This window comes from Scardinius erythrophthalmus (genome assembly GCF_964197995.2).
Source record: "Scardinius erythrophthalmus genome assembly, chromosome: 17".
Classification (NCBI taxonomy): domain Eukaryota; kingdom Metazoa; phylum Chordata; class Actinopteri; order Cypriniformes; family Leuciscidae; genus Scardinius; species Scardinius erythrophthalmus.
The window spans coordinates 26,310,003-26,323,270 of NC_138237.1; the positions used below are offsets into that span (position 1 = coordinate 26,310,003).

The 13,268-nt window shown below is 37.5% G+C and overlaps 2 protein-coding genes and 1 long non-coding RNA gene across 13 annotated transcripts in view; 2 read left to right on the forward strand and 1 right to left on the reverse strand.

Annotated features, from left to right (window-relative positions):
• amot (angiomotin) overlaps positions 1 to 3,994 on the forward strand; it is a 34,924-nt gene extending 30,930 nt beyond the window's left edge. For all 6 annotated transcript variants that reach the window (XM_081391713.1, XM_081391714.1, XM_081391715.1 and 3 more), the window contains one exon: positions 876 to 3,994. In XM_081391713.1, the coding sequence (XP_081247839.1) occupies positions 876 to 976 (101 nt within the window). In that variant the 3' untranslated portion in view covers positions 977 to 3,994. The remainder of the gene's footprint in view (positions 1 to 875) is intronic.
• Positions 3,995 to 4,048: 54 nt separating this feature from the next.
• LOC308706231 (mitochondrial fission factor homolog B-like) lies at positions 4,049 to 13,191 on the reverse strand. 6 transcript variants are annotated; one of them, XM_081391725.1, is made up of 8 exons: positions 13,119 to 13,184; positions 12,395 to 12,591; positions 10,421 to 10,530; positions 8,638 to 8,732; positions 7,405 to 7,557; positions 6,994 to 7,059; positions 6,738 to 6,813; positions 4,116 to 4,697 (listed from the first exon to the last, which is right to left on the reverse strand). In XM_081391725.1, the coding sequence occupies exons 2-8, from the start codon at positions 12,576 to 12,578 to the stop codon at positions 4,566 to 4,568; spliced, it is 816 nt and encodes a 271-aa protein (XP_081247851.1). In that variant the 5' UTR covers positions 12,579 to 12,591; positions 13,119 to 13,184; the 3' UTR covers positions 4,116 to 4,565. The 6 variants fall into 6 exon arrangements, with proteins under 6 accessions (XP_081247852.1, XP_081247851.1, XP_081247850.1 ...); XM_081391724.1 differs by lacking the exon at positions 13,119 to 13,184 and adding an exon at positions 12,963 to 13,115; XM_081391723.1 differs by lacking the exon at positions 13,119 to 13,184 and having other exon boundaries at positions 12,395 to 12,804.
• Positions 12,528 to 13,268, forward strand: part of LOC308706233 — a 36,387-nt gene continuing 35,646 nt past the window's right edge. The window contains exon 1 of the long non-coding RNA XR_014032011.1: positions 12,528 to 12,655. This is a non-coding gene — a long non-coding RNA (uncharacterized lncRNA). The remainder of the gene's footprint in view (positions 12,656 to 13,268) is intronic.

A 13,268-nucleotide genomic window follows, 5' to 3' on the forward strand; every position in this document is an offset into this window, starting at 1 on the left:
GAAAAATATATATAAAAACATTTTTGAAAACAATACTTAAAGGGGGGGTGAAATGCTCTCCTGTTAATCTTGAGTACCTATAGAGTAGTATTGCATCCTTCATATCTCCAAAAAGTCTTTTAGTTTTATTATATTTATAAGAGAAAATAGGCTGTACCGAGTCTTTCCGGAAAAAACCGAGCGTCTGGAGGCGGGCCGTGTGGGCGAAGCCAGAGCCATAGAGAGAATCCGTCGATCTGGGCTTTGTTTATAAAACATTCATCGTCGAAATGCAGGGAACAAACAGTCTACACAACTCGTTTCTGCATCCACTGTTCCTAACGCTGGGTTCTTTGGTAAGCTTTCCCTCACCAAAAACACTTTGGAGACACTATGCAGCGCTGCCGATGATTTCCTGTTGAAGCGCGTTGAGGTGCGCGGTCGCGCTTTTCCGGGAGAAATGCTCATATAAGGAGTTCCACTCTCATCTACGTCATTAGATCCACGGTAAAAAAAAAACAGCCGAAACTTGTATCAACCCGGAAGTAAGATTTTTGGCACAGAAATTCTCCGTTATTCGTCCAAAATATTTTTAAAAAACTTTGGCCATGTTAAGCATGAGAATCCATCTCTTTAACACTGTAAACAACTCTGAATACATGAAACACCATTGTACCCCCCCTTTAAGATGTGAACACGCCGATGTATTCAAGGTGTAAGGAGAATGTTTTTACTTTTTACTTGGTCGCACCACATTACTTAAAACCCTATTAAACCAACATGTTTACAGAGTACATTTGAAAAAACGTGGCTCAAAACTAGCTTTTTTAAAGATTTTCTTTTCTTTACCTTGGACACTCTTTGACCCATAAACATCTGCATCTTTGTCTCCACAGATGTGCCAGTGTTTCACACCAATACGTTAGAGAGGAGAGCGCCAGTGCAGTCTCTCCCGCCGCAGGACGTGGACAGCGAGATGGTGGAAATACTCATCTGATCACACACACTTTGATAAAGAAACAAAGCAGGTGAAGGAATCCTTCCCTCCGTTACATTTTCAGATCAAGATGTCGGGACAGATGTTTAGGAACAAACTCTTTACACAAATCGGCGAACAACAGTATACGACAACATTCACAATCAACACTTTTTTTGTACAGTATTGTCTGGTGGAATTTTCCCTCCTCCAGACCCTCGGACCAAATGTACCGCCATAATCTTTTACATTTATTGCACTACTTTGTTTTTACTTATTATTTTGGGTATGCAATTGTTTTGTTGTGTATATGTACTAATAATACAAATGTGGCACTTGAGTATCTAGCAAAATGGTGAGTTGCCGGACAGTTGTTATGTGTAAATACTGCATTGGAATACTGTAAATCTGAATGTCGTAGGGCCTTTTTTTATTCTAGGACGCAATGTCTGTACGGCACGTTCTGTATGGTTCACAGCGCACTGTTTAAGAGCAATGGACCAACAAGCATTCACCTGTGTGTCCAGAAGCTCAGAAGTATGTGAAAGTATGAGTGACCCAACTGGTTTTGGGTTCGTCTGTGTGAGAGTCTGTAGTTTTTCCAATCATAACTAAGGTCTATCATTCCAGTAGTGCTCCCTTGGTTGAGAGGTACCACACACACACACACCAGACTTCCAGGTCTATCCTTTTACAGTTTGGAAATCCTCCAAACCTCTCGTTTCAATGTGATAGTTACTCCGAATTCTTTTTAATAGCTTTTTTTCCCAGTCTTGTGGTTGCAAGACATTTAACTCTTGACCAAAGGAATCCGTAAAGACGACGCAAATGTTTTATAGAAGGGCCAAGCAATGATCCTCAGGTTATTAAGAGGGTCTAAACCAGGGGTGTCCAATCCTGCTCCTGCAGAGTTTAGATCCAACCCCAGTTAAACACACCTCAACCTGATAATCAACTTGTAGGCAGGTGTGTTGAAGCTAAACTCTGCAGGACAGTTGCCCTCCAGGACCGGATTTGGACGGTGATCGTGATTATACCAAGTACATCATGTTCCTGGATCACCATCTTTGTTGATCCTGGAACAACATTCTAATCAACCAATCGGATTTGAGGGACAAGTTTACAGTGTGTCAAGTTTAGGCTTGCTACCAGTCAGGTGCTTCTACATCAGTGTTATTCACCTATCATTTCCCTCTGATCAGGGATAAGGTTAGGGCTACATTTATGAACAGGATCGACAAATATGTGTATTCAGGAACATGACTTTCTTGGAGTTTGGACACCCCTGGTCTAACCTAACTCAAGATTACACGGATGTGTAAATGAGATTCTTCCGTGAAATCAGGAAATATCTATGAAACCATCTGATTTGACTGCTTTCATTATTTTCTCATGTGCTTCATAGTTTGTGGAATTTCCTCCGAGTGACCTCTGGATCTAGATTTGCGAGATATTTTCTTTAGCTTGACACTCAGTCCCTGACGTCAATGTGACGTCTGTTCGAAATGTCCGTTTTCATCTGGAACATGTCACATTCAGTGTCTGCACATTTCTAAAACGTTCCCTGGCAGACGTTACAACAACATTCAGATGATTTATTTGTGAATTCACGCGTGTTTCTCAGGTGCTTATACACAAATATGACCGTTAATACACAATGCTGTCCAGACGATGCGTGCGTTGTTCTGCGATTTGTCATTTACGCATAAATGAACGAGCAAGTTTAAGTTTCTAAAGCAGGTCATCATTTCAAAGAACTCAAAAGCACGTATGAATGACTACACTACCGTTCATACCGACCCAACACTTTTGAGCAATTTAAACTGGGCACTAAGCACATTCTGCCAAATCATGAGGTATATAAAGCCACCTTGAGAAAGAGATCCGTTAGCATTCAATTTCCTCTCAAAGGTTTTGAGCCAATCACCTGAGCCCTAAAGGTCACGTGACTAATGTGGAGCCATTGTATGATGAGATCCTACATAGCAGTTTCATATTTACAGTTAAGTTTTTGGTTAAACCACCACATACATTTCCCTGAAAATTAGATTCCATACCATTTGATGTCATGGAAACAAATTTCACTGTAGTTGATTTCACATGGAATTAGTTTTGAAACATGGACCAAATTGAATTCATTTACAAGTATTAAGTATTTGAGCACAGTCAGTCTCAGTTCAGCACACTGTGTGCCTCGGTACTTGACATTTTGTACACAATCAATCTTTTATCTCGTTTGCTTGAGATAGAAACTAGTTCCTTCCTGTCTTTCTGTTTTAAATAAAATCTGAAAACATTTCCGGTATCGTTAGATGACCCATTGTCAAAGCACTCAACGGCTGGGTATTTAAGACTGTTTCAGCAAGTTTGAAGAGCACATCTAATTTAGGCACAAACCGAGACAATGGACCTAAGAGTGGACTGAGACAAAGGTGGGACAAAATGCTGATAAACCTACATTACATTTAAAATGGTTCACTGAACGCAAACTGATACGGTCCACAACAGAATGCTGTAAAAGTGTCTACATACGGAAAAAGCTCAACTAAACAGAGTTAAAGTTTAACCTCACTGTGAGGCTAATCTAGTCTGGATTTCATTACCACATTTATCAGTTTGTTCCACCTCAAGCCCTATCTTGATGGTCTTGCTACATTTGATACTTTAAAGTTTGAGCTTCTAAAGGAGAATGTGTCGTAGTCCATCTCAGGACGAATTACGTGAATGTGTTTTTGTATTATTGTTTTGTATAGCATCTACCCTTTTGTCCCATCAATGGGCATTTTACGTATTCTTTTTCCTCACGAGGACGGTTTTCATTCATTTCACTAGTATTTGATTCATTACAAAATGTCACTCTAGTTGCTGCTTGACAATTAATTTGAATTAAATGGTATTCCTGTTTTTCATTTTCCATCTTATCTCATGCAGATGTTGTATAAGGCTTTACATATTTCATTTGGTTTATAGTCTAAAGCGTTTCAGAACTTCTTTTTTTTCTTGTTTAATTTAATTTTTTAATAAACTGATCCAATTGCATCATTTAGTTGTTTTTTCACTGGCATCAATGCAATTCACGGCACCTTAACATTTAGAGAATTCATTTTTATTATTTTAAATATACATTCATCAGGCTAGGCAAATGTGTTAAAATGGATGAAGGCTATTCAAGTTGCCTAATTGGAAGAAAAAGAAAACTAAATATAAACCCTCATATTTAGACTTTCAGAACCTGCAGGGCTTGTAAAGCATGCAGAATCTAATTTACATAGTTTGTAGAATACATAAAACACGAAACAACTAGCTACTACTAGTCTGATCAAAGAGAGATGGCATTACTGAATGACATCTGTGAGAAAAACATGCTTAAGTTCCCTCAAACCACTTGTAGACCAAAGTGACCCATGTCACTAGCATGATCTCACAACGCACATATACTGGATGGTGCAAACATTCATGCCTCATTCTGAAGACAGTCCTCTATAGGAGCAGTTTACCATAATTGGGATGGAACGAATGCATCCGTGTAAATCACTGGAACACAATATGTGCGCACGCAGTGTTGTAGTTCGCGGGCTCTGCTGCTCTTGTAGTGTTGTGAGGTGAGCCGTCATCTGCGCATCCACAGCCAGCCGTTGATCAGACAGGCAGACAGTAAGAGGGAGAAGAGCACCAGCTCTGTCTGTCTGCGCTCTGTGTTCTGTCTCTCCAGACCTGCTACCCTCCTGCTCATCTTCACCACCTGAACCAATCAAAGCCAAGGAACACAGTCAATGTGATGCACAATAATATACAAAAACTATCGTCATATCATAAACACAGTAGAGACTCAACCCTGATAGCACACTATCTTTCCAGAGTGTTTTTTCGTCTGCAATACGTCTAGGATGTTTCCTAGGATGTCAGATGTCAAATAGACGTTTAGAAAATGTCTTTAAGATGTTTATGATTTAGAATGTATGTAAAACTGACATCTTAAAGACGTCTATCAGATGTTAGTAAACAGCAGATGCTTTCCAGATCAAGTGATCTTGTGTGCTATCTGGGAAAGGTCTTCACGGCAACCCGTCAAAATAAAAGTTGAGTTTAACTTAAAATTGTGACAGAAATATATTACTGTTGTACAGTTGAATTTAGCTACGTCTCAATGTAATAATAAATTATTATTAAAACTTAATTTTTTAAGGAATAATCACAATTTAATAGAAATAAGAAAATGTTTAAATATATATTAAAATTGTTTTTACGAATTCAATTAATTAGACATGATTTTTGATTATTAAAATGTAATCAAACCATTAAAATGGAATCCAGAAGACGTGAAACAGAAAACACAGAATTTGGTAAAAATGGAATTTGAGAAAAAGAAAAGAAACGCATTTCATAGGGCTGTAATTTTTGTTCAACTTTTAATAAATTGTTGTTAAATTATAGGTTTCATTATTTTTGTATTAATTAGACATGCTTTTTGATTACTAACATTTTATTTACCATTAAATGGAGTACAATAAAATTAAAACTGAAAAAAAGAAAAGAAAACGGAATTTGGAAAATCATTAAAATGGATTTCATAGGGTATAAACTACAGTTAAAAAAAATGTGTGGTCTATAATATGTTTTTGAAAGAAGTCTCTTATGCTCACCAAGGCTGCATTTATTTGATCAAAATACAGTAAAAACATATTTTTCATAATACATTTAAAATGAAATTTATTCCAGTGATTGTAAAGCTGATTTTTCAGCATCAATCACTCCAGTCTTCAGTGTCATATGATAAATGTTGAACACAGTTGTGCTGCTTAATATTTCTTTGGAAACCGGGACATTTTTTCAGGATTCTTTGTTCTTTTACAGAAAAGAACAGCATTTATTTGAAATAAAAATAGTTTGTATTGTAACATGTTTATACTGTCGCTTTTGATTAATTTAATGCCTCCCTACTGAATAAAAGTATTAATTTCTTTTTTTTGTAAAAAGTTACTAATAATAAACAAAAAAGCCAAACCAATATTTTATGGGAAAAAAGAACCAGCTCATAAAGAGTTGTTTGCTTGTGAATTAGACTAAATTCCTCATGCTGTACATTTGTTTTTCTGTCATTTGGTTATTGGTATTTGTTACCAAACATTGCTAGTAATAATTTGGTAACATTATAAACTCAAAAACATAATAATAATGAAAAAAAAAAAAAAAAAAAAAACAGTTTCTCTAGTGACCAAATTCTAAATGACTAGTGAAGTGGCAGACCAAAATATCACAAGGTCAATTAATATGGGTCCAAATAACCCATCAAAATTAGTATGTAATAATGTAACATTGTGTCACCAACAGATTTGCATATTACTGTATAATGTACACTATTCATATAATACAAAATATTTCATATTGAAAAACTGGTAACTCTTTACTATAAGGTTTCATTTGTTGACATTAGTTAATATATTACCTAACATGAACTAACCATGAGTAATACATTTGTTACTGTTGAAATTAACATTAATAAAAGATTAATAAATGCTGTAGAAATGCAGTTCATTAATGAAACCTTATTGTAACGTGCCTCTGAAAACTTTATTGTGCAAAATCCTCTTGTCCTCATTTTCATATTTTACACATTTCTATTTTTGTGTAGTCAAATTTTTGTATGTCAAGCATACACCTTTTTATATACACATTACACAATATATAAATGTACGTGTAACGTAAAATGATGTATGCTTGTCATAGAAAATGAACCTACACAATGGACTAATAAAAAACCTGGGTCTCGGTGAAATCTGACCTGTCTGCGGAGCACCATCAACTCGACAGCAGTGCCAGAGTCCTCTTCGGGACTGAGCCAGAACTCCTGCGAGGCACTGTGGGACGGAACGTGGCGTTAACAAAGACACTTCGACATCTTTCAACGCCCTGCCCTCCCTTCCATCACTGCTTTAACTAATTAAATGTGCTTCCTCAACGCTATCCGTTATGATAAAAGACTCTCCATTCACAACATACAGCAGCATCCCGCTATTGAATGCATGAGCCGCTGTCACCTTGTCCTGCTCTGATCAGGTTGAACCTCCACAGCCTGAGAGGGATGGTTTTCCGGGTAACCAAACCTTAAAACACAAGAGAGACAACCAGGAACCACAGAAGTCCACATTGAACATGATTTTGTGAACAAATCCATTTTAAAATGAGTAGAAAGGCGGAACTAAAAGCTCAAAGCTTGTTAGTTGCTCAGGTTTAGCAATAGAAGTGAATCCAATCGAAGCCCAAAGCTCTGATGTGAATCTGCAGGCACCAACTCTGAAAGCCAGGCGGGAAACCGAGCTGATGCAGTTCAATCAGAAACAACTAAACAGCATGGGTGCAAAGGTCAAAGCAAACAGCTGAAGGCTGAATATGCCAGGTTAGCGGGAAGGGGAAAAGCATGGCGTGCAGGATGAGGATCCGTGTGTCACCTGGAGGAGTACTTTTGCAGGAGTTTCTGGGACGCCTGCTGGCCCAGCTCCTTGGCGGCCTGTAGCATGCTCTGTGGGGACAGCAGGTTGGGCGGGATAGAGGGAAGCCCCGGGGGCTTTGGTGGGGACGGGTCAGTATGTCCAACACCACGGCTATTGCGGACAGGGGTATGGACATAGAGGGGCATCGCTGTTATTTAAAGACTGATTACTAGGACAGCTGTAATACACAAACCTGACAGTCTTTATGTCTCATCGGTAAATAAGCGTCTCCTTTAGAGCAGAAGATGATGTGAACTGACCAAAAGTAACAACCAATCTCTCCTGCCCTCTAGTGGATGTATAGTGGTAGTGAGGCGTGTGTATAAAGGCCATGGAATGATGAACACATACTGTAGTACTTCTCTGAAAATCTTGTATTAGGGTAGCGACAATGAAATACATTTAGGCCTGGTTTCACAGACAGGGCTTAGATTAAGCCAGGATTAGGACATATAGCTTTTATAAATGTGCCTTAGAAAAAAATATTCCTGTGTGCAACTTGAGACAAAACAAAATATGACTGAAATATTTTAAGATTTGCTTTCAGTTAAACCAGCTAAAACATGCATTTTAGTCTGGGACTAGCTTAAGCCTCGTCTTTGAAACCAGGGGCTAAAAAAAGTAGTAAAACTGAATTTAAAGCAGCATTTGCTAAATAATTATGTATACTGCTTTTATGAGCTCGTTAATTGAGAGAAAAATTCATCTTGTCACACTGTAGGACCATTTAAAATGAACTAGCAAAGGTGAAAGTGGGGAATAAAACAGTGAAATGCTGACCTGTTACTACACTTCACTTAAAATCCTGATATTGACAATAAAAATCCATGTAACATTGTCAACTACCAAAATGTTTATCACTGTATTCGTTTACATACAAACATATTGAAAAAAATAATTGTGCAAAATCATTATACATTGTGTATTATGTATATAAATATGTATATTTACAGACATTTGTATTAAAAAATATATTGTGCAAAACCCTATATATATATATATATATATATATATATATATATATATATATATATATATATATATATATATATATATATATATATATATATATATATATATATATATATATATATATATATATATATATATATATATATATATATATGTATATGTATGTACACACACATGATTTGATTTCCACTAAATGCTTAAAGATGGAGCTGGACTTACGGAGACTGGGAGCGCAGTGTTTGTCTGGAGTGTGTGGGGGTCCCAGGCGGGGTTCGACCGAAGGACTGGTCACTATAAGACCTCCGCAGTGAACTCTGCGTGACATTACAAGAAATATCATGAAATGGTCCTCATTGACACTTATATATTTTGTTAAATGGCTCAAAAGTTATCCTGGAACCATTTTTACACCATTCTATTATTAAAGGGCCCCTATTATGCTATTTTAAGGTTTCCTAATGTTGTCGTGGAGTCTCCTATAACATGTTTACATGCATCAAAGGTAAAAAAAACTGTTTAATTTCCTCATAATATACATTTGCACATCATCACATTTTCAGTGATTCTCAAACGACTCGTGAGATGAATCAATCTCTCTAAATCCCTCCTTTCCGCGAGCTACTCTGCTCTGATTGGCCAGACACTCAGTCTGTTGTGATTGGCCTACCGTGTACAGCGCGTTAAAAACAAAAACGCCCATTGCCATAGCAACGTCAGCTGCCCTGAGGCTTCCTACACTGTAAACTAAACACAGTAACGAACAATGACGTCGATTTGACCATATCAATGTGAGCGTGAGTCCGATGATGAAACATTGGAAGAACTAGTTATTCAACCCGAACCTCCATCGCAAGGACGGCTCGAGCAGGACTCAGTGTTTCTAAGTGATACACTACTCAGTTTGAGGTACATTGTATGAGATGTTGCAACTGTAACTCCTCACCATCAGCATTAACAAGTGCATGTCCATCAACAAACCACTATTTTACTTGTACTTATTTATTTACCGAGTATTTTTCTAATATATTGCGGTGAATACGTGGAAACTATCAATAACAGTACATGTATGCAATGTATACATTATCCGAGCTCTAGAGTGAATGATCTGATGTAACATAAACGTTGGTAAAACAAATCTTTCCTCAAAGTAGTGAGAACGACAGACAATCTGCATTAATAGACACAGTTATAGGTAATAGTGGCCCACAAACTGATGAGCAGAAGTATTTCAGTAAGACTACAGTAATGTGAGTAAGCCAGTTAGCAGGAGACCTACACAATACAAAACTCAAAACTAAGTATTTTGAACACCATCTTTCAAGAGTAAAAACAGTTTGCGAATCCTGCATTGAACTCTGAGATTTGAGAAGCAGTCGCCAGTAAAATAAAGGGAACACAGCAAAAGTTTAGGATTATACTGCTGTGGTATCGTGGTAAAGATGAATTTTAACCACTGATTCTTCACATGCTCATCCGTAGGCATTGAAAAAAAACAACTGGCTTTACCGTCACATTATAGAGCACAGCGCCGTCTTCTCGACATGATGCTATCCAGTATCCACAGGAATCAGCTGTTGGTTTGAGGTTCAGGTTTTCCCTGGTCTCTGCGCATGCAATAAGTGGGCGGGCAATATGCTAATGTTTCGTCTTGACGTCACAACGAAACGGCTTATGACTCGTTTGAAAAACTCGACTCGGAGTCGACTCTTATTTTTGAAAGACAATAACTTTATATACGGTGCACTATCAGATTTAAAGCTTTGCAGGATGTTTTCATTCACTTAGAGCTATTTCACACTACATGAAAGGTCATTTTCAAAAATCCATAATAGGGGCCCTTTAATATAATATAAACACATAAAAAAACCCTGATTGGTCACTTTGCGTGTGTGTCAAGCTAATCTTCGGTCTGAGTGAGAAGATCTGGGCCAGAATAAACTGCCATTTATGGACCTTTTCGCCATGTAGTCAAAGGTCTGGCTGTGAGGTTAAGTGAGACTACCTGGACAGGCTCTCTCGTGAACGCCTCCCTGTCCCAGGACGCGTGCTGCAGGCCCCACGTTGATGATGTGCGTTTGGAGAAAAGAGGTCGTGGACTCATATCAGGAGCATCTGTTTAAAAAAAGTCAAAGATTTAAGAGGACATATTTTGGAAAGGTTTGGAATAATCAAGATTATGTGTTTCTGAAAGAAGTCTCTTATGCTCACCATTTATATAATTAAAAATACAGTAAAAACAGTAATATTGGGAAGCCATTTTAATACATTTTAAAGGGGTCATGAATTGAGAAATCTAATTTTCTTTGATCTTTTGAGATATAAGAGGTTTTTTACTATAAAACATCCTTTTCCACTTTATTAAACAGAATGAACTATGAGTTCCTATAAGAATGACAAAGAACAAACGATGTACATTCATATAATTCTGCTTAAACGAAACACTGCAAGTAATCCTTAGTCAATTATAAATGTTATAACTCTTAGTATAAAGTACTTATGCTTTATATATCTTGGTTGTGGCAAATTGTTTATGTAATACGCATAACTGTATCAACTACTACTATGTAACGAGATTTATTTCAAATTTACTTGAAAATTATTTTAATATACAAAACTGTTATAGCAAAGCAAAGTCTTGAATGCGGGACGCCCAACAAAATGAAGTGTTTCAAATAGAGGGTCAAAAACATAGATAGATAATAGCCTATTACATCTAAATTAGGATGTTTTGTTTAATAAAAAAATCTTGCTAACATTATAAGTGGACCTCAGAGAACATTATACAATTAATTTTTTTAAAGTCTAAAAAATGCCCCTTTAAAATGCAAATTATTCCTGTGATGGAAAAGCTGAATTTTCAGCATCATTACTCCAGTCTTCTTCATTCTGAAATTATGCTGGTTTGGTACTCAGTTGTTGTTATTCTTGGAGCTCAATTATTATAATGGATCTTATTATCATTAAAGTTCACCCAAAAATGTAAATTCTGTCAGTAATTACTCACCCTCATGTTGTTCCAACCCCGTAAGACCTTCGTTCATCTTCAGAACACAAATTAAGATATTTTTGATGAAATCTGAGAGCTGTCTCACTCCTTCATAGGCTGCAAGGTAACTGACATCTGCCAGCCCAGAAAAGGTAGTAAAGACATCGTTAAAATAGTCCAAGTGACTACAGTGGCTCAACCTTAAGTTTATCAAGTGACGAGAATACTTTTTAAGCGAAAAAATAAATAAAATAAATAACGACTTTATTCAACCATCTCTTCTCTTCCATGTCATTCTCCTAAGCTGTTGACAGTGTAACAGCGCAGCGCTTCTGGGTTGTACGTCAGAACGTAGGCTCACTATTGGCCGACGCTGGTCATGTGTGTGATGCTGGCCAATAGTGAGCCTACGTTCTGACGTACAACCCAGAAGCGCTGCGCTGTTACACTACGTGAACTCACTCAGAGGCCCACACAGAAGAAAATGAATAGTTGAATAAAGTCGTTATTTTTGTTTTGTTTTTGCGCACAAAAAGTATTCTCGTCGCTTGATAAAGTTAAGATTGATCCACTGTAGTCACTCGGACTATTTTAACGATCTCTTTAATAACTTTTCTGGGCCAGCAAGTTTCCATTACCTTGCAGTCTATGAAGGTATTTTCATCAAAAATATCTTAATTTGTGTTCTGAAGATGAACGAAAGTCTTACGGGGTTGGAACAACATGAGGGTGAGTAATTACTGACAGAATTTTCATTTTTGGGTGAACTAACCCTTTAATGTTGAAAACAGTTTTTTGTGGAAACCATAACATTTTTGATACCCCTAACCCCAAACTTCTTAAAAAGTTTGCAAACCACAGCTCCATAAATAGAAAAAAATATGCTCTATATTGCAGAAAAACATGCAATTGGTGATACCGTGCAATTAATAATTTTTGTGTTTATAGAGCTGTGGTTTTTGTGATTTGTATTTGAGCAATATGAAATACCTGTTAAGGCAATTCTGTCTGGTATGTGCATGCTGTAGGCAGCAGACAGATCTTCCGGTTCGTGCGCATGACCCACGGGACCGACCCTCAGCCGCTCGGGCACGCGCATCCTCTGGCTGATGGCCTCAGTGAAGTCGCGCTCGCGCATCGGCGGTCCGTCACCAAAATATCCCGTAGATGCCATGACTAACGTTACCCTAATGCCAGTTAAGAGAATTAGACCAACCGCATGGCTCCACATCAAAAGTTAAGCTGCATTAGGTGAGCAAAACAAGCACACGGACTAAAATAGATTACAATATAAATTCGTGGTAAGTAGCAAATATTCAAGAAAGAGGCAACTTGCTGTTTTTTATATATTATGAGCGGTCTGTGACCCATGTGATAAAGGTCAGCCATCAAAATAGTTCACTCATCATGGCCTACACAGTCTCCTAGATAGACGTCGATATTGGCTAAGCAGTTTAAATATACAGTTCATATTTCTACCAAAACACCGGTCCGAAATCCGAATATAAACAGACACCTGTTGATTACAGCTCGTGGGGCTACATTTTTCAACTCTTACATAGTAATGTGTCCACGACTCGGTCTAAACAGTTTGGTTTCGGTTTTCAAGCGTGTACTAACATGTACTAGAGATAAATTATAGGCAGATAATTTAAGTGTCTTTTTGGCTTAACCTAAACATTTCTTTAAACTTTAAACAAGCTGTTTAACCAACCTTCATGCAGTTCACGGCGACTGACGTACGTGACGTCGTATTACTGCGTGCAAAAGTGGGCGGTGCATACCTCGGCGTTAGCCAATCAGAAAACTCTTATGTGTTTGGAGGCGGGACTACTGCTTGTCCAGCTCTGGTCCAAACAAACCT